The sequence below is a fragment of the Ziziphus jujuba genome, chromosome 8 (genome assembly GCF_031755915.1).
Source record: "Ziziphus jujuba cultivar Dongzao chromosome 8, ASM3175591v1".
Lineage (NCBI taxonomy): Eukaryota > Viridiplantae > Streptophyta > Magnoliopsida > Rosales > Rhamnaceae > Ziziphus > Ziziphus jujuba.
In genome coordinates this window covers 29,186,660-29,213,111 of record NC_083386.1, presented here as the reverse complement: position 1 = coordinate 29,213,111, position 26,452 = coordinate 29,186,660, and the positions used below count along the sequence as shown (strand labels likewise).

Here is a 26,452-nt window from a genome sequence, read left to right as displayed (position 1 = left end):
TATTGAGCCCTTCAATCAGCAGAAGGGAGGACCCAATGCCAACTTATTAGTGACTTCTCATCCGGCTTTTGCTTTTGCAATTAGGGTCCTTTTTTTTTTTTTTTTTTTGGGTTAATTTTTACTTTGTCCGGGACCAAATTCTGATCCTTATTGTCTTTGATTACAAAGGAAATAAAAACATGTTAAGCTTTTCATTTGCATTATGGGTTTTTTAAGAGATAAGCAAAGGAATGTGGTGATGGGGTTCATGATAGTAGCACCTCCATCGGTTCCACTGACTTTGACATGGACCCAAATTTTTGAAACTACCACTGTATGTATGGATAAAATTAAGCTACAAGAAAATTAGCTAGCATAACATTAAAATACCGTGTACAATTCTTTCACGCACAATCTTGAAGTGGGTTTGATCCAAACTCCAAAGTCCTACCTAAAGTAATAGCTAAAATTGGACCACACAAGTTATCATGTTTTGAAGTTTCTAAGTTATAAAATAATGTCGAATTTCATTTTTGTTTTTCCATAAATTCAGACATTAATAAATTTTTATTTATACATTCTTCATTCCTTTTACACTTTTTTTGTTCTGATTAGAGTTCACATTGCTAAGAGGAGGGAGTTAAACTTGTACAAGTCATCTATGTATATGACCAAGTACACCCCATGATACAGACTTTTATGTAACCATCTTTAAATCTAAGTAAAAAAGGTAGAGAACAGGTTGAAGACGTTAAGGGATGGAAGAGTTTGTTTGATTATGGATAACAGGGGAAAAAAAAAAAAAATGAAGATATATTCATCTGCCGGATAATCACAAACCTAAATTTCAGTAAGAGAACGAAGTATGAGTATCAAAGTTCAAGACGAAAATGTCAATCAAACTCTAATATAAGGACAAACTTAATGGTAGTGATCAATGATGGAGAGGGATTTTCATCGTTTGTTTTCATGCATTTGTTTGTTTCTGTCTGTGGGAATGTAAAACCCAACCGAGTACCGACATTATTGTCATAATGCTTGATTGAGTGGCACACTTTGATAGCAAATATGGCACGGTATCACTTTTGTTCTAAAGCCATTTTGTACAAATGAGACTCCCGACAATGGCCCGTAAATAAGACACCTTTTTTTGAAGCTTTTTGAATTTGACTAGAAGTCATCATCACCTTGTATATACTAGAAAATAAGTGGGAGATATTCTGCATGAAATGGGGAAATACCCACACCATAAATAGTGGTGAAAAAAGATATTTACCATCATAATAACTTTGTGAAACTTGTTGTGGCCGGGGCAACGAGATCCTTGACCATGAGGCAGAAAGTTTGGTGTCCATTTTCTTAGCTACAAGAGAAAAGATTTCTAATGGTTTCATTGTCTACACTTGCTATGGATTCTAATAACATGGGGCGTAAAGCATAATAAGAAATTTTTATTGCCCTTTCTATGTCGTTATCGTTGGAATGGAATATTTGTATGCACAAACTAAAATTATGCAGTATAATCACAGGTTTTGGGTTTCTTCTATGGATTAGATACCTCTTTGCGTGCTTTTGGAGTAACAAATTTTGAAAGTACCAACGAAATTCTTGTTAAACAAGAACATAGATATACATGTATAAATAAAATAGGTGGACCAATATGAGGACCTCTATAGATTGTATTTCAACGAATCTACATACAACCCAAAAAAACAAAAAAAAAAAGCTCTTCAGAAAACGAATAAAATTACAAATGCTACCCTACAATAAAAATTTCATGCGAGTGAGTGACTATTCACAAATAGGATGAATAGGAAGTGCTGTTAGAAAGCATGTCAAGGCCTTCAGGCTTCCTCTTGTCTCTGAAGAAAAAGCTTAGCTACATATACATATATATATATATATATTCACCATTCTGATTTCTGAGGTCTCCAGATTTTCCTACCCTCCTCTTCCTAACTGTCTGAAGCTAAATAGTCAACCATCATAGAAATTCCCATCAGTTTCTGCAAGTGGATTTTCATTTTGCACTTGCCGGACAAACTGTCCCTTAACTCTTGGTCTCTGCTCTGCAAGTTTTTTTCTGCTCTCATAACGAACCTGAAATAAAAATTTCCCATTAGAGAGGAACACTTCCTTTTTCAGAGGTTGGATTAAAGTTAAATAGAAGAAGAACTACAATGAAGTTACCTTCTTGTCATAGCATCTATCTTTTCGCTTCAAGCGGAATTTAGTTAGAGCTGCTTCTCTTTGTGTGGATCGATGAGAGTTTCCATTTTGTGTAAGAAAACATTCATCATTCTTTGCATCTGAAGCAGTTCTAATGATAGAAACCTGATCCACATTGCTGTTACTTCCACAAGCACTTCCATAGCCCATGCTATTAAGATGACTTGCATTGCCATTACAGAAACTACTGGTAGCACTCTGATCAGTGGTAGGAGAAATGTGCCCCCTATCCTCCAAAGAATCCAATTTGTGTTCCTGCCTGTGCATATTTTGGTCGGTAGCGATGTTGGTGTTTTGGCATTGTGAATCATACACCTGCTCAGATTTATTTATTTCAAGATTCTTCTGATAAAATGAATTAATTAGAAATGAGGATTCCTGTCGGGCTGTAGAACCTGGACTGAGCATGGATGATTGACCTGATTGGGAACAAAATACCGGAGGAAGTACAGAACCATAACCTGTGCGTAGGTTACTAAACCTTACACCTTTCACAGGAACCGGGACAGGATATACTCTCCGTTGAGGACACAAAGATGCAATTTCAGAATTGTTAGATTGACCCGTAGCCCGTGTGATAACACTTTTTGGAGTACTTAATGTGGGAGCCACAGTATCAGAATTATAACTGTAACCAGTACCGACATTCAATCTATGATTCTCAGATGTTGTTGCACATTCTTTTCCTTGATCATAAGTACTGGCTGATGTTGGATTTAGCAACTGCACTGGCCTGTTGGTGTATCTGCAAGAAGAATCAATGAACTGATTAGCATTTAGAATCCAAAGCAGTGAAGGAGTGGAAAAACAACAAAGTTCCACATTTTTTCATATAATTCATCAGGAGTAAACAAATCCATTCCATTCTCCAAAAACATATAAAAGTTGAATAATGAAATATTTGGGTTTTTTGGTCTCCGCTCAGGTAGTAATTGGGCATCCACGGTAAAAATTTTAGGTTCAGATGTTGCTAAATAAGAACAATAATAATAAAGAATGACCATGAAAGATAAATACGAAGCCACTGGCTGATCATAAGTATGAATGTTCAAACAGGAGACTCACCGTGTAAAGGCTGAGGAGTTAGAATGCCCAAGCTTCTGCTTTTTCTCACCATTCTCTAAGCTACTGGAACGTGATCTTCTTAATGAAAGATCCAATTGTGGATCACAATCAAACTTGCCAGTTACATTACTAGAAGCAATTTTATAATTGTGAGGTGGGTGATTATCAAAAGCTCCAATTAAGTCGATGACATTTCTAGAACAGTTGACAGAGACATCATTATTGTCACCAGCTGCACTAGACATATTACTATCCCTCAAGCTTTCTGGATTGAAACCCTTGGTTGGGGTCATTTCTGCTCCAGTATCCCCATAAGTGGTTGCCATTAATCCTAAATTTATGATAGGCACATATATACATGTTAGTTTTCTTCTGCAGAACTCTACAGACAAAGTATGCCAACTTAAAAAATGTATAGATGTTTTACCTCCAGTTTCACTTCCATGGACAAGCAATTTCCTGCTCATATTGATGTTTGGTTCGTCTTTCTGTACTCTAAAGTCATCCAGAAAAGATTTTCCTTGTACTGCTTGCGACAATTCCTGCATATTTTCCATGTGAACACTCTCAGCTTCCATTTCTGGCTTTGTACAAGAGCTCTGCAAGAGACATCAAACATGCAGTCTCTATGTAAAATTTCATCAAATCAACCTAAACTGAAAGGAAATTTCTTCTAACCATAAGCAGCCTTCAACACATTAATACATTTTCCTTGGATAAAACACATTAAGCAATTTCAGCAAGCAAAGTAGATTTTGGAATTAGATTTTCTTCAAAAGGTATGTTTCATCAATTCTGACCTTCAACTGGATATTATTACATTATTTCACCAAAGACTGAATGCAGACTAATTATATGAAAACACTAACCTGAGCATCACTCCCTTTATCAATATTTTCATCATTTCTCTGAACACATGCCACATATCCATTTGAGTGATTACTTGCAGCATCGTTTTCAGAAGTGGCTTCAACCTTTTCTTGCGCAACACTGTCACCTTTGGGGCCATTTACAGCCGACTGAAGAACAATACAATTAAATCAAGACTTGATTGAAAAATTTTTCAAGCTGTCTAAAAGAAAAGCAAAAATTCAGAAAGCTAAAGGATTAGACATACGGATTGTCTTCTCCATACATGCTGCCACAGATTGCTCAGCTCATTCCTCCTAATTGGCTTGACAAGATAGTCAGCGGCACCTCTCATCATACATTTATAGACTGTGCTAATTGAATCCTGAGAAGACATCACTGCATGATAATAAAAGAATTAAATATTAACATAATGAAAATCACTGATACACAAATCTATATGAATTTGTTCCAAGAATCATACTTATGACTGGGATGTTTTTGCAAACTTCATGCTCCATAATCAACGTGAGCAAGGCAAATCCAGAAATCGATGGGAGATCCACTTCTGTTAATATGAGGTCAACATTATTGGGTCTTCCCTTCAGTAATTCCCATGCCTTTAAGCCATCAGGTACAGCAGCAACTGGTCGAAACCAGAAACAAATTTTTTTTCAGTTATAGGGTTAACAAGCCAAAAAGTTTGTACGACATAAATTCAATATATAGAATTAAAGAAGGGAGAGAAAAAAAAAATTAAATAAATAAAATAAAAAAGCTAAACTCTTATCTAGTGGTCAAATCAACAAAAAGAGTACTTCAAATCCATCTACTGATTAAGTTTCAGTCCTGTTGCCATACTGATTTTGCCTCATTCTCTATGTTGGAAATGGAAACAAAATGTTTTACAAAATAATCCACAGAAACCTTTGTAGTAATAGTCTTAACAAACTAATGCTTTAACCAAAAAAATATATATGCCTCTTTGACAGATGAAAATTTTTGGGGCTTGTATAAAAAATAGCAGTACGCTCAGGTAAGGCCCAGATAAAAGCAAAAAAAGGAACCCAAAAAAAAGTGACTTTGAGTTATAACTTCCTTTATTAATCGTAGTTGGACTAGCTGAAAGTAGCAGAGAGACATTCTATCATTGTAATTTAAACTAGATCTCAGCTTGGTGTTCTATCAAATTATTAAAACTCACCGTTTGTTCTAGCTTCAGCTTTTGGAATAACTAATTATCCATCAAACTGGATAAGAAGAAACCAGGTTCCAGGTAAACGAACCATAAGGAATCGATCTTACACTTAATTCCTCAATTACTGTCGTTCTTTTATCTTAAAGCTTTACATAAAGAAGAATCCAAAAACAAAAGACATGAAACTCTAACTTTGCTCTTAAAAGGTGACTAGGTAGCCAGAACCCAATGAACCATTAAAAAGTTGGCAACTTCAAAAAAATGACTACTAAAACAAAAAGCTATTTGAAGTCCAGTTCACCATTTAAAAAAAGAAGCTCAAAAAGATTGAGGAAACAAACAATCTAAGCGAAAAAAAGATAGAGAAGAAGATCCATTAACCTCTATAGCTGCATTTCCTGAGAAGCGCAGAGATAATTTGCCTTGTAGAGTCGTCGGCTTCAACCAACAAAACCCTCATCATCCTTCTGGGCAAGAATTTTTCCCACCTCACAACCACACCACTTGAACCGCAACCATCTTTCTTCATCTTCATTGTTGTCCCGCTTTCTGTCTCTGTGTTCTCCTTCTCTATTTCATTCCAACCCTTCACTTCCATATCTTCACTGCTCAGAACCACCTCTCCCATTTCTCTATCTCACTCTCTCTGTAACCAAGAACCCAAAAAAAAAATAAAAAAAATAAAAAAAAAACAAAGTCTTTTTATGTTTCAGTGAAGAAGAAGCTCAACAGAGCTGGAAATCTCATCCTCTGATATTACTGAAAAAAATCTTCTTCTTCTTTCCCAAATACCAAAAGATAAAAATATCTGGAAATCCCATTTCTTTAAACAAAATATCTGACGGCGGAGATACCGAGTCCACCGCCAACCGCCTAAAATCCTACGGTAAGAAATACCTCCACCTCAACGTTTGCGGAAGCAAAATATCTCAATCCCACTTCTTAGTGGACCCCATTGATGCCACGTAAGCGAACCAATCTAGAGGACACACAGAGCCCATATGATGAATCTAAAGGGAAAGCGTCATTGGTTTCTGTGGTTGGTAGCTGCTTAGAGGCTGTAGAGAAGAGCCAGTGAAAAATATAGGAGACCATCTGGTAATATTTTATTCGGGATATTTTTCTCTTTGTGGGGTCTACTTTGGCTCTTGGGTCCCACCTCCCTTGATATAATAGTAGATATTATACCCAGATATTTTGTGTCAGTGCTTTGAGCCAGACCGATACATCTCATGGATAATATCTTGACACGTGTGCATTTCGTAGGGGCATGGTCTTATTTTGTGGTCTGGAATTAGTCAAATGCTATCTTTTTTTTATTTTTTTTCCTCTGAGTTTCATATCTTACTCGCTCTATTCGTTGGAGGTGTACTCTAATCGCTTTTCTATTGGATGAAGTTTCCACATTGATATGCGCTGGCTACCCACCCATTGGCTCAGGGCAATTCTTTCGTCATACGCGGCGGCTCTTGAAGCCTGTTGTAAGGTGGTGGATTCAAACCTTAATATCAGCGAGTGGGGTTAGATGTTTAGCCTTGATTAAGGTTAATAATAATAATAATAATAATAAAAGAAAAAACCAATATTTTCTTTTATATTCCCACAGAATAATGCCATAGCATATAGTATGGATTCTCCTTTTTGTTATGTGATATTGATCCAATTGATTTTCAAATTTCTGCATAGAAAAATATTTGGATGTAAAAAGAAGCTTTAAAGATATTCTTTTCTTTTCTTTTTTTTTTATTTTTTTATTTTAAATTATTGATGTAGTGGACAAAGCTAACTTTTCCAACAAGGATTAATGGTTTCATGTTTATTATCAAAACAATTAATGGCTTCATAATAATGGCTAATAAGGTGGTTGGAATATTATATACAAAACTCTGTGTACAACTATTACCAAAAAGCTCTTTGTACAACTTTTTGCTTGCAATTGGGACAAAAGTTGTTCACATAATAGATAATAAGCTCAATTAAACTAGAATCTATTACCAAACATTAACATTTCTTGAATAACGAGTTTGGGACTAGCAAACCCTCGTTTTTGTTTGGCATGTTCCACAGCTTTCCAACATACAAGTACAATAACATCTCTTTTAAAAATTCACCCCATAAAAAAAAAAAAAAATTTAAAATAATAAATATGCCAATTTAAATACCTCAAACCGTCCCTGCCACCTAACATCCACTTGAAATTTTTTTTTTTTCTCTTTTTCTTATTAGTGCATTTTTTTTTCTTCTCATTCAATAGTGGGGCATGGCACTAAAGTTTTATTATATTAATAATTGATGGTGAGTTTGGGTCTATCCCCTTTTTTTTTTTTTTTCAAAAAACTTCCTACTCCGTGATTGATTTATAACTAAAAAAGAACTCAAAAGGAAAAAAAAAAATTAATGAAGAGAAAAATAAATGAGAAAAGCATGATCACAAAGAGTTTGATGTTACTTTGTGATTGGAAAACAACTTCCACACGTAATTCAACAAATTAGAACAAAGAAAAAGAAAATCGCATTCAGTGGTGTGTAGACTTTCGTAAATCAAACTCAAACAAAAAAGGGGAAAAAAGAAAAAATCCTTTGGCTCTGGGACCATTTAGTTCTATAAAGATTTTTTATTAAAAATTTGACAAGTGGCTGGTAGTTCCATTAATGCTTTCATTCCATTCTTGCAGATTGCATTGCAAAATATTTCTTTTTGTTAAAAAAAATTTCGCAACTTTAATCTTTTTAATATTTTCTATTTTTAACATGTTTTGATTTTTCTTTTTTTTTTTTTGTTTTTTTTGGATAGTAAATCACCCTTACTTTTTTATAAATAAATAAATATATATATATATATATATATATATAGTTACTTTGTTAGAAAGAATCACACAATTTTTCTCCAAGAGAAGAGACTGGTAAGATAGAAAGGCAAAAATATCAAAAAAGATCTTCGGGTTGGAGTGGTGACACTAACAACAAAAGTTCAATTATTTCAAGATTCAGTGTATGAAATTCCGCCAAGTGTACCAAAGCCCTTAATGTCAAAATAAAGTAAAAATTGTGGAGGGCACTGAACAGAATGGTTGGGCTCCACAAACTATCAGCCACTCATTAGCCTAGAAGCAATAACCAATAGCTAATTGCCAGCCATTGGGCACTAGCCACGAGCCACTAGGCACTAGCCACTAGCCAGGACAAGGAATATCATAAAGAGAATAGGGGCATCCTTGTCTTGTCACACCCATTCAGGACAAGGCCAATTTGGTCATACATGTACAGACAGGCTGTACCGAAATCTGTACCCTACATTTTTTCTTCATTGATATAGAGGGTCCAGATTTATGATTTATGCACCTTTTATACTCAAAGTTGCATACAATCGGAATCCTCGGATTTTCCAGAATGTGACCTGTTTGGATAATGGTATGAAAGATTGACACGTCAGACGCTTCAGTATATCCCCATTTATGTCTACAGTGAAAACCCCGAGAATCCTAGATTTTCCGTTACTTTCCTTCCCGATTTCTCCTCAATCCAAACAGTTCCAAAGCTTTCAGAAATTCTACTTCTTTTGAATATTGTTGATGGCTAGGCTCTTATCTTCATTACAGGCAAACTTTCTTCACCCCCTTTACCATCCTTCTTCTTCTTCTTCTTCTTCTTCTTCTTCTTCTTCAGTTGCTAGTTGTTCAACCAGACCTTTCGTGAAGCTTCAAACCCTCAATTTACCATCAAAGGCTTCCACTTTCTTGAACCCGTGTAACTTTCGGGTACCCATTTCGATTGAGATAAAACCCAGACAGAAGAAGTTCCATGGCAGCTCACTGTCTGTTCGGATGTCGTGGGACGGTCCGCTGAGTGCGGTCAAGCTGATAATACAGGGCAAGAATTTGGAGGTACTTTAAAAATGCTTTGTGCTTTAAAAATGCTTTACCCATTACTGGGTTTCTTCTAAATGGCTGTTTACTATTAGTATATAGTGGAAAAGTTTCCGTCCTTGTGATGCTTATTGTCTTCTTAATTTTGTTTTATTTTATTTTGGCATTTGAAAAAGCAGCATTGATTAGGATAAGGATAATATAACATTTTATTTTGTTATTGAAACAAATGGTAAATTAGTTGGCTTAACGTGATTTGTCCAAGGTATATTGCGTAAGAACAAAAATAAACGACATTGTCTGAAATGGACAAAAGCCAAGTCATTTTGCAAAGCTTAATCCCTTCCAATTATTTTGCTGTATACCTTTTGTTTGGAAGGATTTGAATGTAAACGGTTGTATTCCTAAATCTTACTGCCAAAGTCATTACCCCAAAAAAAAAAAAAAAAAAAAAAAAAAAAGGGAATGAGCATTCTACACTTGTCTTAACCATCCTTTTCACCTACCAAGGAGTTTCAATTCCTTTTATTTAGTATGCTCCTAACTCTATTGAATCTGTGGTCCCACATAGTGTGGAACAGTATTTGCAGTTAGAATATGCGACCAAATTTGAATATTTTCAAGTTTGAGCTCTTCTTTAATCTCCAGGATTCTGCCAGAACATCCTTTACTAAATTCCAATGATCCTACGTTTTAATTTCTTGAGTCAATGTACTGGGATATAATTCTCTTTTTCTCTTTCTTATGTGCATATTCAAAATGCTTTTCTCTTTAATCAATCGTGTATGGCATTTGAATTGATAAAGTTCAGTTTATGAATTCAGTTGACAGATACAGTTAAGAAGCATGTCGAAGATAAAGTTGGCAAGGCTGTTCTAAAGCATAGCCACCTAGTGAGGGAAGTCGATGTTTGGTTGTCAGTTCGTGGTGGAGAGTTTGGAAAAGGTCCAAGGACTAGGAGATGTGAGGTATTGCTGGCCATGATGCCATACAAGATTTTTGCACTGGTTGTAGGTTTTCTAGAATTTATCATTGTTTAAAGGCTTGTGCTTGTTTAAGGTGACTTTGTTCACAAAGAAGCATGGAGTAGTTCGGGCTGAGGAAGAAGGTGAGACACTCTATGCAAGCATAGATCTTGCATCCTCCCTTATTCAGAGGAAGTTAAGGAAAATCAAGGAGAAGGAATCAGACCATGGCCGACACATGAAGGGATTTAACAGGTTGAAGTTCAGGGAACCTTCAGTAGGAGTATTGGTGGAAGATGAAGGACCAGTTCCTCAACAAGTGGAAGATAAAGAAACAGTTCCTAAACAAGAGGAAGGGGACCTTATCAACGAGGTGGTCACTTGACTTTTCTACCATGAATCATTGTCTTATTGGATTTCATAGCCTCGTTTTGATTTAAGCTGTTGGATTTCTGCTGATAATTTATTTGAATGCTTACCTTGATACGTCATTCTCATCAGCACTTCACTCACTATTTCATTGTCTTTCTAGATTGTTCGCACAAAATACTTTGACATGCCACCATTGACTGTCCTTGAAGCAATTGAACAACTGGAAAATGTTGATCATGACTTTTATGGTTTCCGAAATGAAGAGACTGGTAAGAACTAACAATATTGCTATCATTCTTCTAATATCAACAATCTGTCATCCAGTGGTTGATATATCTTTTCTTGTTGCGCTTCAGGTGAGATTAACATCATTTACAAGAGAAAGGCAGGAGGTTATGGGCTTATTATTCCCAAAGGTAATGGTGAATCTGCTAATTTAGAGACTCTGGTGGTAGAACCAGTTAGAGAACACTCCTTGGCGGAATAGATGGGCCTAGCCAAATTCCTCTTGTATAACTCTTATTACAAATCACATTTCCAGAATCTTAATGGCAGCGTTTAAAAGCAAAGGCTTGTCAGGAGACTCAGGACAATTCCAATTTTAGTGAGCTCATAAGAAAGGCAAACTTTTAAAATGTCGGAAGAAATGTTATGCAGATGATTATATAGTGTCTAACACAGAGATCAAATGTAATGTACTGTGCCTATTATCTCTTATACGTACAAATTATTTACCCGAGTAATATATTTGTGTTTTGGTTTGTCTGGTTTAATTACTGTATAGTCTTCTTCTTCTTCATTCCCTCCCCCCCAAATCCACTTTTACGACTTAAAAGTCAATTCTGTTATATCCATAAGCCGTTTGTTTTGCTTGAGAGTGGAATTGCTTTGCCATTAATTGCCTGCGCAGTCTGCTAACGTAGTGCTAAGGAGCATAATTGGATCAATCAGATTGGTCATACAAGTAAACCAATCAGATTGTTCATATAAGTAAACCTTTTTATTGCCACCAAAAAGAAAGAAAAAAAAAAAAAGAAGAAGCATAAGAGTAAACCTTTATGGGGAAAAACCAGAAAAGGCTCTACTTAGCATTAATCAAAATCCTAGAGACCGCCACAATAAGTTATTCACATTAGATTAGTATACAGATTTTGCATGGACATGGTTGATCCTTCTGCAATAACTGTTAGCCATCATGAGAGAGTGTAACCACAGTTCTCACAGACATAGGACTTCTCACTTCATGCACACCATCTGTCCAAGTCAAGCTCCCAAAATAGTAGCCTGTTGTCACCTTATGAGTCGAGAAAACACTTACAGAGAAGGAGATGGTGTTGGTTGTTGAGTTGAATTTCAAAATATCTGGTTGTACCGATACTTGTATACCAAACGGAGGATCAACCACCACCTTATACTGGGCGTCAACAGCTCCAACATTTTTGACAGTTCTGGTTATAGTGGTCACGTTTCTAAGGTTTGGGATAGTTATAGAAGGAAGGTTTATGTCCAGCACTGAGGGTGTTTTGCTTGGGCAAGATGTTGAATGTTCTCTAAGCAGGGAAATGGCAGAGTTATTGTATCCCATGGCACAGAGGTATTTGACATAATCCTCCGATCCCATGTCGTAGACAAGACCAGGATCTGCTGCCCTGTTGAAGTTCACAATTCCACCTCCATAATCAAATGCATCCGCGAGCTTCATTGGCTCTCCCTCTGCAAATATTGGCTCGCCGGAGGGATCAGTGGTCCATGCTGTTAATCATGGACATAAATAATAGACTGCCTCAATATAATGTGCAAAACTGCATATCTTTAAAGAAATAGATAGCTACGGATTGGAAGAAATTTGTAAGTACCTGTTGTGACAATTGCTGACTTGATAGCAGCAGGAGACCAATCCCAATGCAAGGATTTCAGCAGTGCAACGATCCCTGATACATGAGGAGTTGCCATGGATGTTCCAGACATAAAAGCAAATGCATTCTTCAATTCTAGTTCAGATGGAGAAACTGCTGCTAAAATGTTGACACCAGGGGCTGCTATATCGGGCTGTGCCAAACAGAAAGAAATGAGATTATACATCGTAACTGCAGAAACCATTTTATCGTGGTTTTCTTTTTCAGCCTTGAACTATAAAGAAAATACCTTCAGTACAGCAGGGGAGAAGGAATTAGGCCCTCGAGAAGAGAAGTATGCAAGGGTGGTCGATACAGGTCTGCCATCATGTGTCTTGGTAGGGCTAATCCTCACTTGTGCATCACTACTGCAATATCAACATATGATCATGTCTATATCAGCAAGTATGGTGATCAAAATTTCACCTTCTCTGATGGAAAAGGCTAGAAAAAATGTTGTACCTAGTAGAACGAAAGTAGGCGAGGATCTTCATGCCAATTTCATAGCTTACTTGAACACATGGGAGATTATCAGGGCAGGAATGCAAGGATCTGCTTGGATTTTCAGCAACAATCAGCGCCAGAATACCTGTCTTTCTTAAAGACCAAGCAACGTCATCTATTGACGGACCATGAGAGAACTCAGAAGTGAAGCAAAGAACCACCTTCCCGACAGCCCAAGCACTGCTATTTGCTGCAAGTCCTTTGCAATCACTATATATATATATATAAACACCTTGTTATTAGCTTCAGGAAATAGGAAAGGAAAAGTATAGGACCAAAGCTGATGATCTGTAAGTTGCGGAATAAATATACTTACCGGGGATAGTCAAGATCTGAGACCTCAGGGTACACCAAACTAACAAATCCTGTATCCTTTCCTGTAAACATAGCTTGACCCTACAGTAACCACTAAGAATGAGTCATGGAATGCCATAATACAATATAACTTTATATTCACTAAACTAATGAAAAATGTACTCTTTTTTCTTTTATTGACAATAACCCATATTGCTGCTCCATCAAAACCCACTTCTTTCATACTAATTACTTTTAATGTCTTCCATTTATGCGGCAAATGATGAAGTTGAAGGAAGAATATATAACTTTTACCATTGTTGTCCAGTTGTTTCCAAGCGCGATGAGTGTAGGAAATGACCTATCCACAGTACTTGCTGCAACAGTCAAAATCCATGGTGATGCGTTTTGGACCGTTTGAGCACTTGGTCCTGTATTTGCTGCTGAACAGACCACCACAATCCCCTTTTCCACTGCATGGAAGGCACCAACAGCAATCCCATTCTTAGCATCGAACTCGGGGTTCGGAGGCATGTCGGCTGCAATGGACACTGAGATGACATCCACACCATCATGTATTGCTTCATCAAAGGCTTTCAGTATGTCAGCTCCTGAACACACTCCTCCATCCAGGTTCCAGCAAACTTTATACATGGCAAGCCTTGCCTGTGGGGCACCACCCCTCACGGTTCCAACACCTAAGCCGTTGTAGCTCTTGTTGGTTGTCAAGGAACCAGCGGCGGTTGTGGAGGTGTGTGTGCCATGTCCTATTGCATCCCTTGCAGAGAGATACTCAGGGTTTTCTGTAGTGTTGAATGGCAATGTCTGTCCATATTCAGCTTCTAGTGCCTTGGCAAAGTAACGAGCTCCTATTAGTTTCTTGTTGCAGTGTTTTTCGCCACTGAATTGCTCTCCTGACTCACAGACTCCCTTCCAACGAGAGGGGATTGGTCCGAGTCCTTCATCGCTGAAAACATCGGATTCTGGCCATATCCCTGCTTGTCATTAAGTGCTTATATTGGTGAGAAAACATGCAGAAATTGTATGTCTACACACACACACACACACACACACACATATATATATATACGCACACACACACACACACACATATATATATATATAGCGAGAGAGAGAGAGAGAGAGAGACGAACCTGTATCAATAAGACCGATGATGACACCATCACCCAGTTTGGATTTTTGGACGAACTCAGTGGGATAATGTGACGAGAGTCGAAGGTAGTCCCAGCTTCTGGTAGTTTGGACCTTATAAAGTTGATTGGGTATGACATGAACCACACCAGATAACTCTGTAAGAAATTTGTAGTTAGGATATATACTGCAGCTTGTACACATACTGATATATAAATATAAGGTTGAAATATTTCAGGGGATTTTGTGCCTCTCATCTTCAAGTTATTGGTTTACTATCTACTAATTTCCTTTCATTGCATGAATGGAACTGAGCTCATACATGCGGCCATCAAAGGGAAGGATACTTTTATCAAACCGATTAAAAATAAAGAAGTAACAAATGAAGTTCCATTTCATACATTAGAAGCCTTTTTTACATGCATATCACTTAATTAAGCTTGGAATTTAGTTCGGTATGAAACAAAAAAATGTTTAGTTAGTCTATAATTATGCACATGTTACATACAATGAGGCTCCTGTAGTACCTGAAATTGTTTTGGCTTGAGTTGCTGTTAGCCTGGCTGCAAAACCAGAGAAGCCATGTTTGTAGCTGTAGATCATGGCATCTGCAGATGCTTCTTTACTGTGTATCACATAAGATTAAGCATGTAGGAATTAGCAACTTTGTAAATTAATCAATTCAATAAACCATTTCAGTTTTCCATCAAGTATATGTACCTTCCAAGAACTGTAGCAAGCACTTGGTGATGGGTTTTCTTGAGCAGCTGTATATCTTCATCATGTTGTCTTTTCCCCATATGAACTATATAAACCTGCTATATTATTCACTTAGTTAGTACATTTAGTGCCCAATATGGAAAAGGTTTTAAGAAGAAAAAATAAAGAAATCGGTTTGAAAGACCAAAGAAATCAGCTTTATTACATTGCTTTTAACATCTGCAGCAATACTACTGAGCAAGTGTTTATTTACGAATGAGAAAAGAGAAAGGAATACAAGTAAGAGTCTTGCTTTGCTTCTAATTTGTGGAAAAAAGTTCATTGTTTTGTGTCTCTCAGCACGTGGTGCTGATGGGGCAAGCGAAGATAAGTTGTGTGAGAGAGACAGAGGAAGATTTGTGTGGTTCTCTCCCTTGTATACCACCTCTCTTTATATAGACAAAAAAAGAAATATTGCTGGTGGTTTTAGACTTTGATTCAGAAAATTAAGAAGCATCTAAAAAATAAAGAAAACAAATGGAACTTTTATAAACAAATGGACCAAAAAAACAAAAAAAAAAGAACGAATGATGCTTTGCTTGCCTGTCCCTTCCATGTGGGTTTTCACTGTAATGATAAATAATGTGATTACCTCACTCTGCAACACCTATATGCCATAACTCCTTATGTCATTTTTTACCTTAAAAAAGTTTATCTTTCAGTGCCAAATTCATCATTTCAGAAAAATTTTGCTCAACAAATTCTTACAGTGAGTACCAATTTTTCACTGTTTTATTAGTTAACCAGTATTTAAGTGAAAGGTCTCATACAAAGCCTATCATGAATCAGCGGTGCATATTGAACACACGTTATACTCATTGTTCAAAGCACTCAGTCGTAGTATACTTTCTACTCTTTTCTTCTCAATGTTATGATTGTATTTTCTACTTTTATTTATTTATATATATATGTAATTCATCAATTGTGTAATGATGAAAACGAGATAAAAGAAAAAACTAGCACTAGTGAGAATAGAATAATCTTTATAACACTTACTTTCTGAGGTCCCAATTAATGACAGTATACTTACTGCACGTCTTGCTTTTCTTTCCTATCCCTATAAAGATTTGTTATATGCTTCTGCATTTAGTGGCTATGGATGGTAAAAAAGCAGAGACTTTGTCCTGAGCTGAATTTGGTATGTGCTTTAGGAAGCAAGCATCAAGAAAGAAATGTTTTGTGAAGGAAATTATTATATTGTTTTTAAGTGCCTTCTTAATAAGGTTCCAAAGATTTTAGTGCAGGTTTCTGGAGTCCACACTCCACTTAGATTTGTTTATCCTTTGAATTGACCCCATTTTGGTATACTATAGTTTTTTCACTTAAGGAAAATGGTATAAAGTGAAACTATTTTAATCTTTTAATTGAAAGGAAAAAGAATGTATAAAGTGAAATTGGTGCATAACCCCAGTGCTACTTTTTCAATTGACTATTATTCTTGTAGCATCCAAAAAAGACTCAAATTGTCATAGAATAATAACTTAATAAGTACATATGAACATATGACAATTGGCTATATGGCCATTAATTTCTTTTTATATTTTACTTGTGAAAAATAATATGTATTTATTCATTTCAAAACTGTGAATAATAAAGTCTTGAGTAAGAATTTTCCAAAAGAAGTGTGAAACAGAACTCCAAATCTGTGACATAATAATGGACAAAGATCTTTCACTAGATCAAGTCCTCCAATACAATTTGTCTTTCTAAGTTAGTAGTGTGATTTTCAACTTCTGTCTGATTAATAACAAAAAGGACAAAAGGAAATGTAGAAAGATCAGAAAGATCATACTATTACTTTTTCCTTATTCTTTTAAGCAACAAAACACGTATAGAAGTTTCTTATATTGAAATGGAGATAAACATGATAATAAAAGATTAAACAGTTTATGGGTCACAACGTGAAAGCTTTAATATCAGAAACCATATCAGTACAGAAGACAATCCATTGCAGCGGCCATATAGATCCTTTGGCATAAGTCAGATCAGATTCTTATCGGCCAAAACAGATATATGGGGAAAATATGTTTTAAGGGCTCAAATTTATCTCAATAAAATATTGTTTGATGTACAGATTCTACACTATGGGGTAGAACCATGGGGATTATCAGTACTGTGAAGTCAACCAAATTCCTTCTGAATTCTGATAGCTGGCCAAAGTCAGTTTTCTTCTCCAGTAATTTGCAAGGAGTTTTGCCAACTTATAGAACTGCTCCTTTCAAATAGAGAACTTGGGATACCTACTTCTCTTCTACCCAAAAAGAAAAAAAAAAAAAAAAAAAAGATTAATAGAAAATTAGCCAGGTAGGCAAGAATTAAGTTCTGATAACTTATAGTTAAGCCAATGAACTGGTGCCACATGCCTTAATCTGATTGACAACTTTTCCTAATTGATGTAGGAATTCCTTAAACGAAGACTCTCAATATTCTACTCCCTTAAAAGGCTTCTTTTGACTGATTCCTCTCTGACTGATAAAGCACCATCTTCAGTTAGTCAATTAGGTTGTCCTGTCAAGTGGGTATCTTTGAATTTTATTGTATATAATTTTACTTTTTATTTATAATTTTTGGGTTTTTAGTTAGCTTGACTGGAAAGGAATGGATCATCTTTGGCCTAAGTTGAGGTAAAACCTACCGTGCTTTGGAATTTGCTCTCTTGTGCTGATCATAGAAGTGCTAAGCTTCACTCTCACAAAAGAACTGTTGTTGGGTCTTCATTTTGGAGATCATTCTTGCACTTTCCACCCATTTTTGAAATATTGTGGGTGTTGTATAAAAGGGCCACAAAAAGGGATAAAAACAATAAAAATGGCTGACCAGATTCAAGCATTGGCTCCACCATTTACCCTCCCACTTTGTTTTGCTATACAATATGGACTGCAGGTAAACAAGGTCAGCAAACCATATTCCAATTGATTTATGCCCAGACCCACCCAAAATGAGAACAAATAATAATGTCAAGAGTGTCTAAATTCATTTGAGAATTGCTCATATGGGCCCTCCCATCTTCTCAATGAGACGATGCAAGGGGACAGTGTTGGTGGTCATGCTTCACATGGACTGAAATTTGCAGACCTGCACTTTGAAATTTTATTATCTCAAGAATTTCTATAAACTCAATTTGCCAAAATCATTCAAAGTGTACATAATGAACAAAGTTGTGGATTTAAAACTATTTGTATCTGACAAAGAGGACTCATTAATGTACCCAGTTTTGACATACTTGATAGCAGATTCCTATCATACAAGCTTCAGTCATTATGAGAGAAGCTATCTTCATTCATCTGAACAAATCAATCTCTCTAAGACCCAACTGAGGTAGTTAATAATCATGAAGTTTGTGTACATCATCTTGCTAAGGAAGCAGCTTCTACCAAGCTTTTAACAATTTAATAGAGTAATCGAATTCAATTACTCATTGAAATGAACATCATAGTTATTATCCAACTTAGTCAACCTATCAGTCCCCAGTCACTACCGACCTTTCCTCATTCTTCTTTCTTGAAAATCTATCAGCTGAAACAGTTAATAGCTTATTGAGTGACATTCCTTCCCCTAGAGTCTCCCTCTTTAATTCATACCTGGCCTTAATTCTATCATCAAGTTTATAACCAAGGAAGGCCGGAAAAGCCATTAATTCTCTGATTTCTCGACCCATGTCCTCTATCAAGTACTCCATCTTCTTCTCTAGAGAACTATGATTATATTGCAGTATCTGAGGGTGCTTCCTGCTCATGGAAATAATGTCTTCACAAGACAGCCCATAACTCAAGAATAGCCCAATCACCTTTTGCATATTCTCACAGCTTGTTCTGGTTACAGATCCCATTGCCAGTGCCAAGTCTTTAGTTCTATATCTATATCCAATCTTCACCAAGAACACAAGTTTGTATGCAAGGTTCTCTTCAAATGAAAGGCCTAGAAATAAGGGTGCTTTAATCAAGAACTTAAAGATCTCATTGGAATTCAAACCACACTGCTTGAGAAACTCTATTCTAGGATGTAATTTCCTCTCCCTGCTAGCACTAATCACATTTGGAAAAACAAGCACAATCTTGAATATTTCCTCGTCGCTTAGGCCAGCAAACGACCTCAATAACTCAGCATGGCCTTCCATATGCTCAACACTGTAACTCAAAATCGCCGGTAGCTTACGCAATACGCTCCCTGCGGCACGCTCATCTCCAGCAGCAAGCTTTGTGAGAAAACCAACTCTTGGAATCAACTGGGTTTCCAAATTATAGTCGAGAATCACAGGACGCCTTACTATCAAATCAATCCCACCAAAGCGGCTCAAGAAAGTGATGGTAATGTCAATCTCTTCAACTGGCTTACGACATAATGCCTTGTACAAATTCACATTGTTGAGAACATGAATAATCTTTTCTTGGGGAATCCCTCTCTGAAGAAGCAATCTGACCTTTTGATCAAAACCCACCAAGAATCTTGGTTCTGCGCTACTCAAAAGGCGTTTGAGTCGTGAAGCCTCAATCTTTCCTTCCAAACCATCACGCACAAAACATAAGAACGGGCCAATTTCCTCACTTGTTAATAAATATGGATTTTTGGTAATCAAATAAGATAGTGCAAGCCCATCAATCCCAACCGACTGTAAAGAAAGTATTCGATTACGTATTGAATCCAACGAAACCAATGAAAGAGAAGGGTTCTTGTCCAGAAGAATTCCCATCTCTTTCTCGTCAAGCCCAACTTCGCGAAAGAAGGAGAAGAACATTGCTGGAACATATAAAAAAGCAATGCATTTTAGAAAGAAAAATCGTCAATTTCGTATAATAGAGTATAGGGTGTTTGAGGATATGTCCCAGAGATTTACTCACCCAAATCAATGCGAGAATTGGGAAGCGAGCTGATGCAACTGCATGCTACAGAAAGCTGTCTACTGGGTCGAAAAGATTCTTGGGACAAAAGCGGTTTCAGTTCATTTCTTGGGGTTCCATTGAACTTCAAGAAAGGTATACATTCTTGGTGGCGATGGAAAATTGCAATCGAAGATGAAGATACCAAGAAATTAGCACTTGATGATGTTGTTGGAGGTGGTGGTTGCTGTGGAAAAAGGGAAGAACAAGCGGAAGAAGAAGGAAATGGGTGGGTCAATGAAGAACCGAGTAGACCAAGTCCAACTCCTACCATTGTTAACCGATTGTCAGCACCTTCATTGTTGGAGGGGGTGTTTCAGTCGCTTTTTTCACAGGTTCTAGTTTTGAGAATTGAGATAATGAAGAGGAAACGGGTGGATCGTCATACCAAGAAGACAATTTTGGCCCATCAGGCCCATATTAGCAATAAGGAGGCCTTCTAAACTTTTCAACGGTTCCTTTTCACATCTCAATCTGAGTTTTTTTTTAATTTTTAATTTCGGGTGGTAAACTTTGTAGTTTCCAATAAGGGATTCCACCAAGCCAAAACTCCACTTTATTTTAACCTCATAAAATAATATCTCTAAATTGTGAGGAACTTCAAAACATAATTTAGATTGAAAGGAAACAATCATAGATTGATTTCCTAGATGTATATTTGGTAATATATTAGAAATACTGTATATTCTGTTGCATAAAATTAGGTCTCTTGAATAGAAATTGCATCTCAATATTATATCATGTATTTATACACACTAAAACATCAATGAAACGATGAAACAAGATTAAAGAGTTCTCAAAATATTGCCAAAAGAAGTCTAAATTATTGTTCCCAGTCATGAGCCCATGACCATGATCTCCACCACGTCTCCAAGCATTCTAACCATTTGCATCAATTCTAGCATTCTCAGCTGAAATCATAAAACAAATAAATAAATAAGCTGAATAGTATAATAATTAAACTTAGTAAGGCTTCAAAAATAATAATAATAATAATAATAATAATAATAATAATTAAACATAGTAAATTCCATATCATACAAAAAAACAATTGTAACAGTCCAGTCTACTCGCATGAGATATTGTCCGTTTTGGACTCCACCTGTACGGTTTTAAAAGGTCTATCAAGAGAAAGGTATCCACACCCTCTTATAAGGCATGCTTCGTTCCTCTTTCCAACCGATGTGGGATCTCACAATACACCCTCCTTGGAGCCCAGCGTCCTCGCTGGCACACCAATCCAGATACTGGCTCTGATACCAAGCTGATAGGATTCGCCTTGAGAACCTTCCTAGGATCTCTCCGGTGGTCCCATCTAGTGAAGTCTCACTAGACAATTCCTAGAGAATATCCAATGAAACCTTAACTTAAAACGTGCATAACCGAACACAAACATTAACAATAATACCTCAAAATATAAATAAAAAAATAAATCCACAATCGGCCTACTGTACTACAAACCATAGCTACACACATAAGTATCATGTTCTCTACTGAGTCCCATAATTAAAATCAGAGCATTCTAAGAGTGTCAATAAAGTCTAGAAGTACAAATAAGTAATAAATAAATTCAAAAGATAACAATAGATAAAGGAATGATAAATACGGCTGCTATCGTGGAAGAACAACGTGACAAGCTGTGCTCGAGGTAGACTGCTCCTAGCTGCTTGGGCGTAGGAGAACGAATTTAAAACAATAAAATGTGAGATAAAGAATCTCAGTGAATGACATAGTATAATATGAAAATAATAATTTATTTTCGCAAAAATTTTTCTCTCAAAACCTCTTGTTCTGCTCTTTTGATAAGTTCTCCATTTAAAAATCATTTCATAAAACCCAAACTTGTATCTCAATTTAATCTCAAAAAATTTCGATGCTCAAAGGAACAAAATGAACGATCAATACAATATTACAAAATACCATGAATATGATGTAATTTACGAGCATAAAATTTTATAACCATAGTTCCACGAGATAAATATAAAAATGCAGAAATCACCACAATATTTATAAATCAACAATATATTCAAACATATACAATGTACCATACGATGTACCAATCTGTAAACCGTGGCATACCCCCACCTCATGACCCTCAATATCCGAAAGGTATCGTGGGAATAGTAAACCGTCTAGACGTACCCAACCTCACGGTCCGTGGTAATAATATCCTGTGAGTTGAGCCCAACCTCACAGTACCGTGGCAATAATAATAAACCATCGAATAAACTCGACCTCACAGTCCGTGACAATAATATTCTATAGGCTGAGCCCAACCTTACAATACCGTGGCAAAAACCCAGCGCGATGTAATATAATATAATATAATACTGATCAAAGATAGTAGTATTACATGGTACATCAATTTAAAAATAACCGATACAGTATCCTTAAAACAATCTTGTAAGATCATTTATACTTTTTTCAATCGATACTGTATCCTAAATCATAATTCAATATTTAAATTCCACCGCTTATTCAAATATTCAAAAATCTCAAATCATTATTTCATACGAAAATCAGAAATACCACAGTGAAATATATTTATCATAAACCGATTTTAAGCACCTAAAAATTTATAAAATATTTGAACATGCTTAAAATCATATAATTTTTAATATGTTTTCTCAATTCAATTATTTTCCAAAGTGATTTAAAACCTCAATTCAAATACCAAAATATTTAAATACCACAAGTTCATTCATGAACTCATTAGAATCGCCAAACATTTAAAATATTGACAAAAGTCATATAAAATGATAACACATATAGGTAAAAGCAGATCCTCCTATATCCATAAAATGAACATTCAAATCAAACGATAGGTATAAGTAAAATACTCAAACCACATATATATTATACTATATACCCAAAACATTTTTAAAATTATAACCACTCACAATATTGCCACGCTCACTCATACTCCTCTACAGGTTTGCTTCCAAGCTTAACTCGAGTACTTGTAATATAATAAAATATTCTTTAGGCTCCAAACAACTAAACCAGAGACACTTGTATAACCCAAATGTCTCAAAATAATTTATAGTACTATAAAATTACATAAATTGGACACCGAATAGTCCAATTATACCGCATACCCTTAGGACCTGGTACCTAAAATTAGGGATTCTCACCCAAAGCCTAATCTTTCAAAATTGAACCTCCTAATGGGTCCTAATAGTATCCAATTTCACTAATCCAACTCCAATTTTAACCAATTTGACCAATCTTGTCCAAATACAATCCGAATTTATTCGAAAATTAACTAATTGATCCATAAATGGAAAAATTATCAAACAACCTCCAAAATTTAGAAAATTTATATTGATGGAAAGCCCAAGAGACAAGGAACCCACCAGTATGCTCACCTTGGTCCAAAGATTTCTCCGATGGCCCAAAAACTCAGTTAAAGCTTCGATCGAATTTCAAGTCATCGTATCTCCCAAACGGTGAGGAATCTGGAAAAAATAACCACGGGAATGAGTTCATAAGGTTTGAAAATAGTAGAAAAAGTGTATGGGTTGGCCTGCAATGGCCAAAAATTGAGAAAATCCGGCTACCCACCTCACCAGTCGCCGCGGACTTCACCGGCCCGATATTGGCGTGTCCCGCCACCGCTCATGATGAAATTTCATGGCTGAGCTCGTCTTCAAGTGACCTTTCTACTTGGCTGGCATGTGTAAGTGGTGATTGGCCGGAAATGGGCAAAATGGTGGTGACCCGGTTCGACTGTAAACGGGTTAAAATTATCCAGTTCGAACCCACGGGTCTAGGGAGAGAATATATCGGGTTTTGGAGATGAAATGGGTATTTTAGGCTTTGCTTCCTGTTTGGAACACTTACTGAGGCTTATATAGAGCCTTGGATCACTAACAGACAAAAAGTGGAGACTGGTTTGGACACCGATATAAAATTTATGCTTAAAATTTCTTGGAACCATAACTTTTTATCCATAACTCAAAATTTGACGTGCCACCAGTCTATGAACTTGTATTAACGAGATCTACACAATGGTATCTTAGTCAAACAAAAAAATATTGGCCATTGAAAAAGTCAACTTGGAACTGCATATTGTTCACTTTGTCAAACTCGATCAAACTTAGTCAACTTGGTCAAACTTGTTTAATCATGTATATTTTCCGATACAGGGTGTTACAATCTACCCCCTTTAAAGAAATTTCCTCCTTTAGTTTTGGAAAAGGTGAGGATACTAACTCTGCATTTGATCCTCTAGCTCTCAAGTAACCTACTAGACTAGGTGATTTCTCCAAGGAACCTTCACTAAGGGTATGGTCTTGTTTAGAAACTTTTTTTCTTCCCTGCTCAGAAGCTATCCTAGCTGCTCCTCATAAGATAAGTCGTCTCTCAACTCAAACTCTGGTGTTTCCAACACATGTGATGGGTCTGAGATATACTTGCGGAGCATGGAGATGTGGAACACATCATGGACTCGAGAAAACTCCTCCGGCAAGTCTAACTTATAAGACACTGGACCTATCCTCTCAACTATCTCATACTGTTCAATATAGTGAGTACTTAGCTTCTCTCATTTTTCAAAACGTACTACACCTTTCCAATGAGAGAGCTCCAAGAATACTCGATCGCCAACCTTAAACTCGAGATCCTTCCTACGCACGTCCGCAAACCTCTTTTGCCTGTCTTGTGCTGCTTTCAACCTGGCCCGTATAATATTAACCTTGTCCACTGTCACCTGTATAATCTCAGGGCCTAGAAGTTTCCTTTCACCCATCTCATTCCAACATAATGGAGCTCGATATTGTCTACTATACAATGCCTCATAAGGTGACATCTCAATGCTAGAGTGCTAGCTATTGTTGCAGGTGAACTCTGCCAAAGGTAAATACTCATTCCAATTTCCCTTGAATTGTAGGACACATGAACTCAACATATCCTCCAAGGTCTGAGTAGTCCTCTCAGATTTCCCATCGGTCTGAGGGTGAAAAGTGGTACTCAAATTCAACTTGATAACAAGTTTATGCATTAATCTCCGCCAAAACCTCGAAGTGAACCATGGATCTCTGTCAGATATAATCGATATTGTTATCCCATGTAAGCTCACTATATGATTCATAAAGAGTTCCACTAACTTCTGAGGAGAAAACTTCTCATGAATGGGTAGGAAATGTAGTGAGTCGATCCACGATCAACCAAATACCATCATGCCTCTGAATTGTGGGGGGAAGTTTGAATACAAAATCCATCGTAATGCGCTCCCATTTCCATTCTGGGATGGGTAAAGGCTGTAGAAATCTTTGTGGCACTAGTGGTACACAGAAGTCATGGGTGATCATTGGTCCGATGCTTCGGGCAAAACCAATTCCCAGGCTTCTGTATAAGGTTCGAAATGGTGAATTGAGGTAGAGTAGACCGATGATCCTGTAGTCATTTGGCCGGCTATTGAAAGAAAAAGCTTGCATCCGCTCCCCTTATTATATAACCGGTCCCATCTCTCTCCAAACACAAGATACCACTCCAGAGGTTGTGGATATTACTAGTGAAGAAGGTGGGAGTGAAGTAGGGGAGAAGCCATCCACTTCAGCCATAGTTGAGGAACCAATGATAGAGGAGCCAGGAGTGGAGCAAGAGTCACCGTCACTGGATGATGGAATCCCAAAAGAAGAAGGTGGTATTTCGCTACCTTAGGACAGTTAGAGTTACTGCTGCCATTTACCGGGGCTTCCATTCAAAGCTTATAACACTTTTCCTTCCGACCTTCCAGCACCGGGCAGGTGTTAGACTCTGCTGCCCCCCGTGGGAGTCTGGGCTATGTCTCAGTCCCAGTGTGGCTGATCATCCGGAAAGACCAGCTAAGCATCATTGGCTTGGTCAGCCTTTACCTGACCAACTACCTAATACTACGCAGGCTCATCAAACAACGTTTTTTAGCTTTCTTCAGGATATCCCCGCATTCTTGCACAGCTCGGCTTGTTCTTCGAGCCCTACTTCTCCCTTTCCAGGCTTTGTCTCTCTATCTTCACTTGTTGGCAAAAGAAACATTTGGATACATATTCAACAACTTCTCTTTTCATCCTTTTTTAGCTCTTCATTAGCTGGAAAACAATGTCTAGAACCAATTACCAAGACTCCCTTGCCTTTAATAGCGAAATCTGACTTCTCCCTTGTTTAATTTTCCCTCTCATGCTCATCAAGTAAGGGTCTTCAAATTGGACCTCAAGAACACAATCCATAAGTATCGGTCATAATCAGAAGCTAGTAAAGAGTTCTCATGAGGTATGCATCCAAGAACTAACACCCAACTGTTACAACTCAAACATCAAAGGAATAATATGATCATAATCATTAAGCAACCTCATCCATCTCCTTTACCTGAAGTTCAACTCTTTCTAAGTAAACAAATACTTACTGCTCTTACGATCGGTGAAGGTCCGATAAGCAAATCCATACAAGTAGTGCCCCCAAGACTTTG

The 26,452-nt window shown here is 36.8% G+C and overlaps 4 protein-coding genes across 5 annotated transcripts; 1 reads left to right on the top strand and 3 right to left on the bottom strand.

Moving 5' to 3' along the window:
- Positions 1 to 1,615: 1,615 nt before the first annotated feature.
- On the bottom strand, positions 1,616 to 6,350 carry LOC107414998 (two-component response regulator-like APRR5). The gene is made up of 8 exons (XM_016023239.4): positions 5,702 to 6,350; positions 4,607 to 4,768; positions 4,391 to 4,521; positions 4,143 to 4,292; positions 3,701 to 3,872; positions 3,274 to 3,604; positions 2,170 to 2,953; positions 1,616 to 2,079 (listed from the first exon to the last, which is right to left on the bottom strand). The coding sequence occupies exons 1-8, from the start codon at positions 5,946 to 5,948 to the stop codon at positions 1,957 to 1,959; spliced, it is 2,100 nt and encodes a 699-aa protein (XP_015878725.3). The 5' UTR covers positions 5,949 to 6,350; the 3' UTR covers positions 1,616 to 1,956.
- A 2,038-nt stretch (positions 6,351 to 8,388) lies between these two features.
- LOC107414991 (ribosome-binding factor PSRP1, chloroplastic) lies at positions 8,389 to 11,296 on the top strand. Its single transcript, XM_016023226.4, has 5 exons — positions 8,389 to 9,204; positions 10,011 to 10,154; positions 10,246 to 10,524; positions 10,684 to 10,792; positions 10,880 to 11,296. Exons 1-5 carry the CDS (start codon positions 8,893 to 8,895, stop codon positions 11,008 to 11,010), a joined length of 975 nt encoding a protein of 324 aa, XP_015878712.3. The 5' UTR covers positions 8,389 to 8,892; the 3' UTR covers positions 11,011 to 11,296.
- On the bottom strand, positions 10,923 to 15,511 carry LOC107414990 (subtilisin-like protease SBT3.10). 2 transcript variants are annotated; one of them, XM_016023224.4, is made up of 10 exons: positions 15,294 to 15,511; positions 15,089 to 15,186; positions 14,896 to 14,993; positions 14,371 to 14,526; positions 13,532 to 14,211; positions 13,239 to 13,318; positions 12,881 to 13,132; positions 12,669 to 12,786; positions 12,380 to 12,572; positions 10,923 to 12,275 (listed from the first exon to the last, which is right to left on the bottom strand). In XM_016023224.4, the coding sequence occupies exons 1-10, from the start codon at positions 15,408 to 15,410 to the stop codon at positions 11,710 to 11,712; spliced, it is 2,358 nt and encodes a 785-aa protein (XP_015878710.1). In that variant the 5' UTR covers positions 15,411 to 15,511; the 3' UTR covers positions 10,923 to 11,709. The 2 variants fall into 2 exon arrangements, with proteins under 2 accessions (XP_015878710.1, XP_015878711.1); XM_016023225.4 differs by having other exon boundaries at positions 15,089 to 15,183.
- A 2,672-nt stretch (positions 15,512 to 18,183) lies between these two features.
- LOC107414938 (transcription termination factor MTERF8, chloroplastic) lies at positions 18,184 to 20,367 on the bottom strand. The gene is made up of 2 exons (XM_016023154.4): positions 19,966 to 20,367; positions 18,184 to 19,864 (listed from the first exon to the last, which is right to left on the bottom strand). Exons 1-2 carry the CDS (start codon positions 20,276 to 20,278, stop codon positions 18,588 to 18,590), a joined length of 1,590 nt encoding a protein of 529 aa, XP_015878640.3. The 5' UTR covers positions 20,279 to 20,367; the 3' UTR covers positions 18,184 to 18,587.
- Positions 20,368 to 26,452: the final 6,085 nt, after the last annotated feature.

What these genes read in the sequence shown, in the direction of transcription:
- LOC107414998 (XM_016023239.4), bottom strand. Translation starts at nt 5,948, where the DNA reads ATGGGAGAGGTGGTTCTGAGCAGTGAAGATATGGAAGTGAAGGGTTGG. An exon ending in CCATGGAAGTGAAACTGGAG is followed by an intron (nt 3,605 to 3,700) that starts GTAAAACATCTA and finishes TCATAAATTTAG; the next exon opens with GATTAATGGCAACCACTTAT. An exon ending in AACTCCTCAGCCTTTACACG is followed by an intron (nt 2,954 to 3,273) that starts GTGAGTCTCCTG and finishes TTCTTCTTGCAG; the next exon opens with ATACACCAACAGGCCAGTGC.
- LOC107414991 (XM_016023226.4), top strand. Translation starts at nt 8,893, where the DNA reads ATGGCTAGGCTCTTATCTTCATTACAGGCAAACTTTCTTCACCCCCTT. An exon ending in AAGGGGACCTTATCAACGAG is followed by an intron (nt 10,525 to 10,683) that starts GTGGTCACTTGA and finishes TTGTCTTTCTAG; the next exon opens with ATTGTTCGCACAAAATACTT. An exon ending in TTTCCGAAATGAAGAGACTG is followed by an intron (nt 10,793 to 10,879) that starts GTAAGAACTAAC and finishes GTTGCGCTTCAG; the next exon opens with GTGAGATTAACATCATTTAC.
- LOC107414990 (XM_016023224.4), bottom strand. Translation starts at nt 15,410, where the DNA reads ATGAACTTTTTTCCACAAATTAGAAGCAAAGCAAGACTCTTACTTGTA. An exon ending in GAAACAACTGGACAACAATG is followed by an intron (nt 13,319 to 13,531) that starts GTAAAAGTTATA and finishes TGGTTACTGTAG; the next exon opens with GGTCAAGCTATGTTTACAGG. An exon ending in GTCAGCAATTGTCACAACAG is followed by an intron (nt 12,276 to 12,379) that starts GTACTTACAAAT and finishes CATGATTAACAG; the next exon opens with CATGGACCACTGATCCCTCC.
- LOC107414938 (XM_016023154.4), bottom strand. Translation starts at nt 20,278, where the DNA reads ATGGTAGGAGTTGGACTTGGTCTACTCGGTTCTTCATTGACCCACCCA. An exon ending in CAATTCTCGCATTGATTTGG is followed by an intron (nt 19,865 to 19,965) that starts GTGAGTAAATCT and finishes TATATGTTCCAG; the next exon opens with CAATGTTCTTCTCCTTCTTT.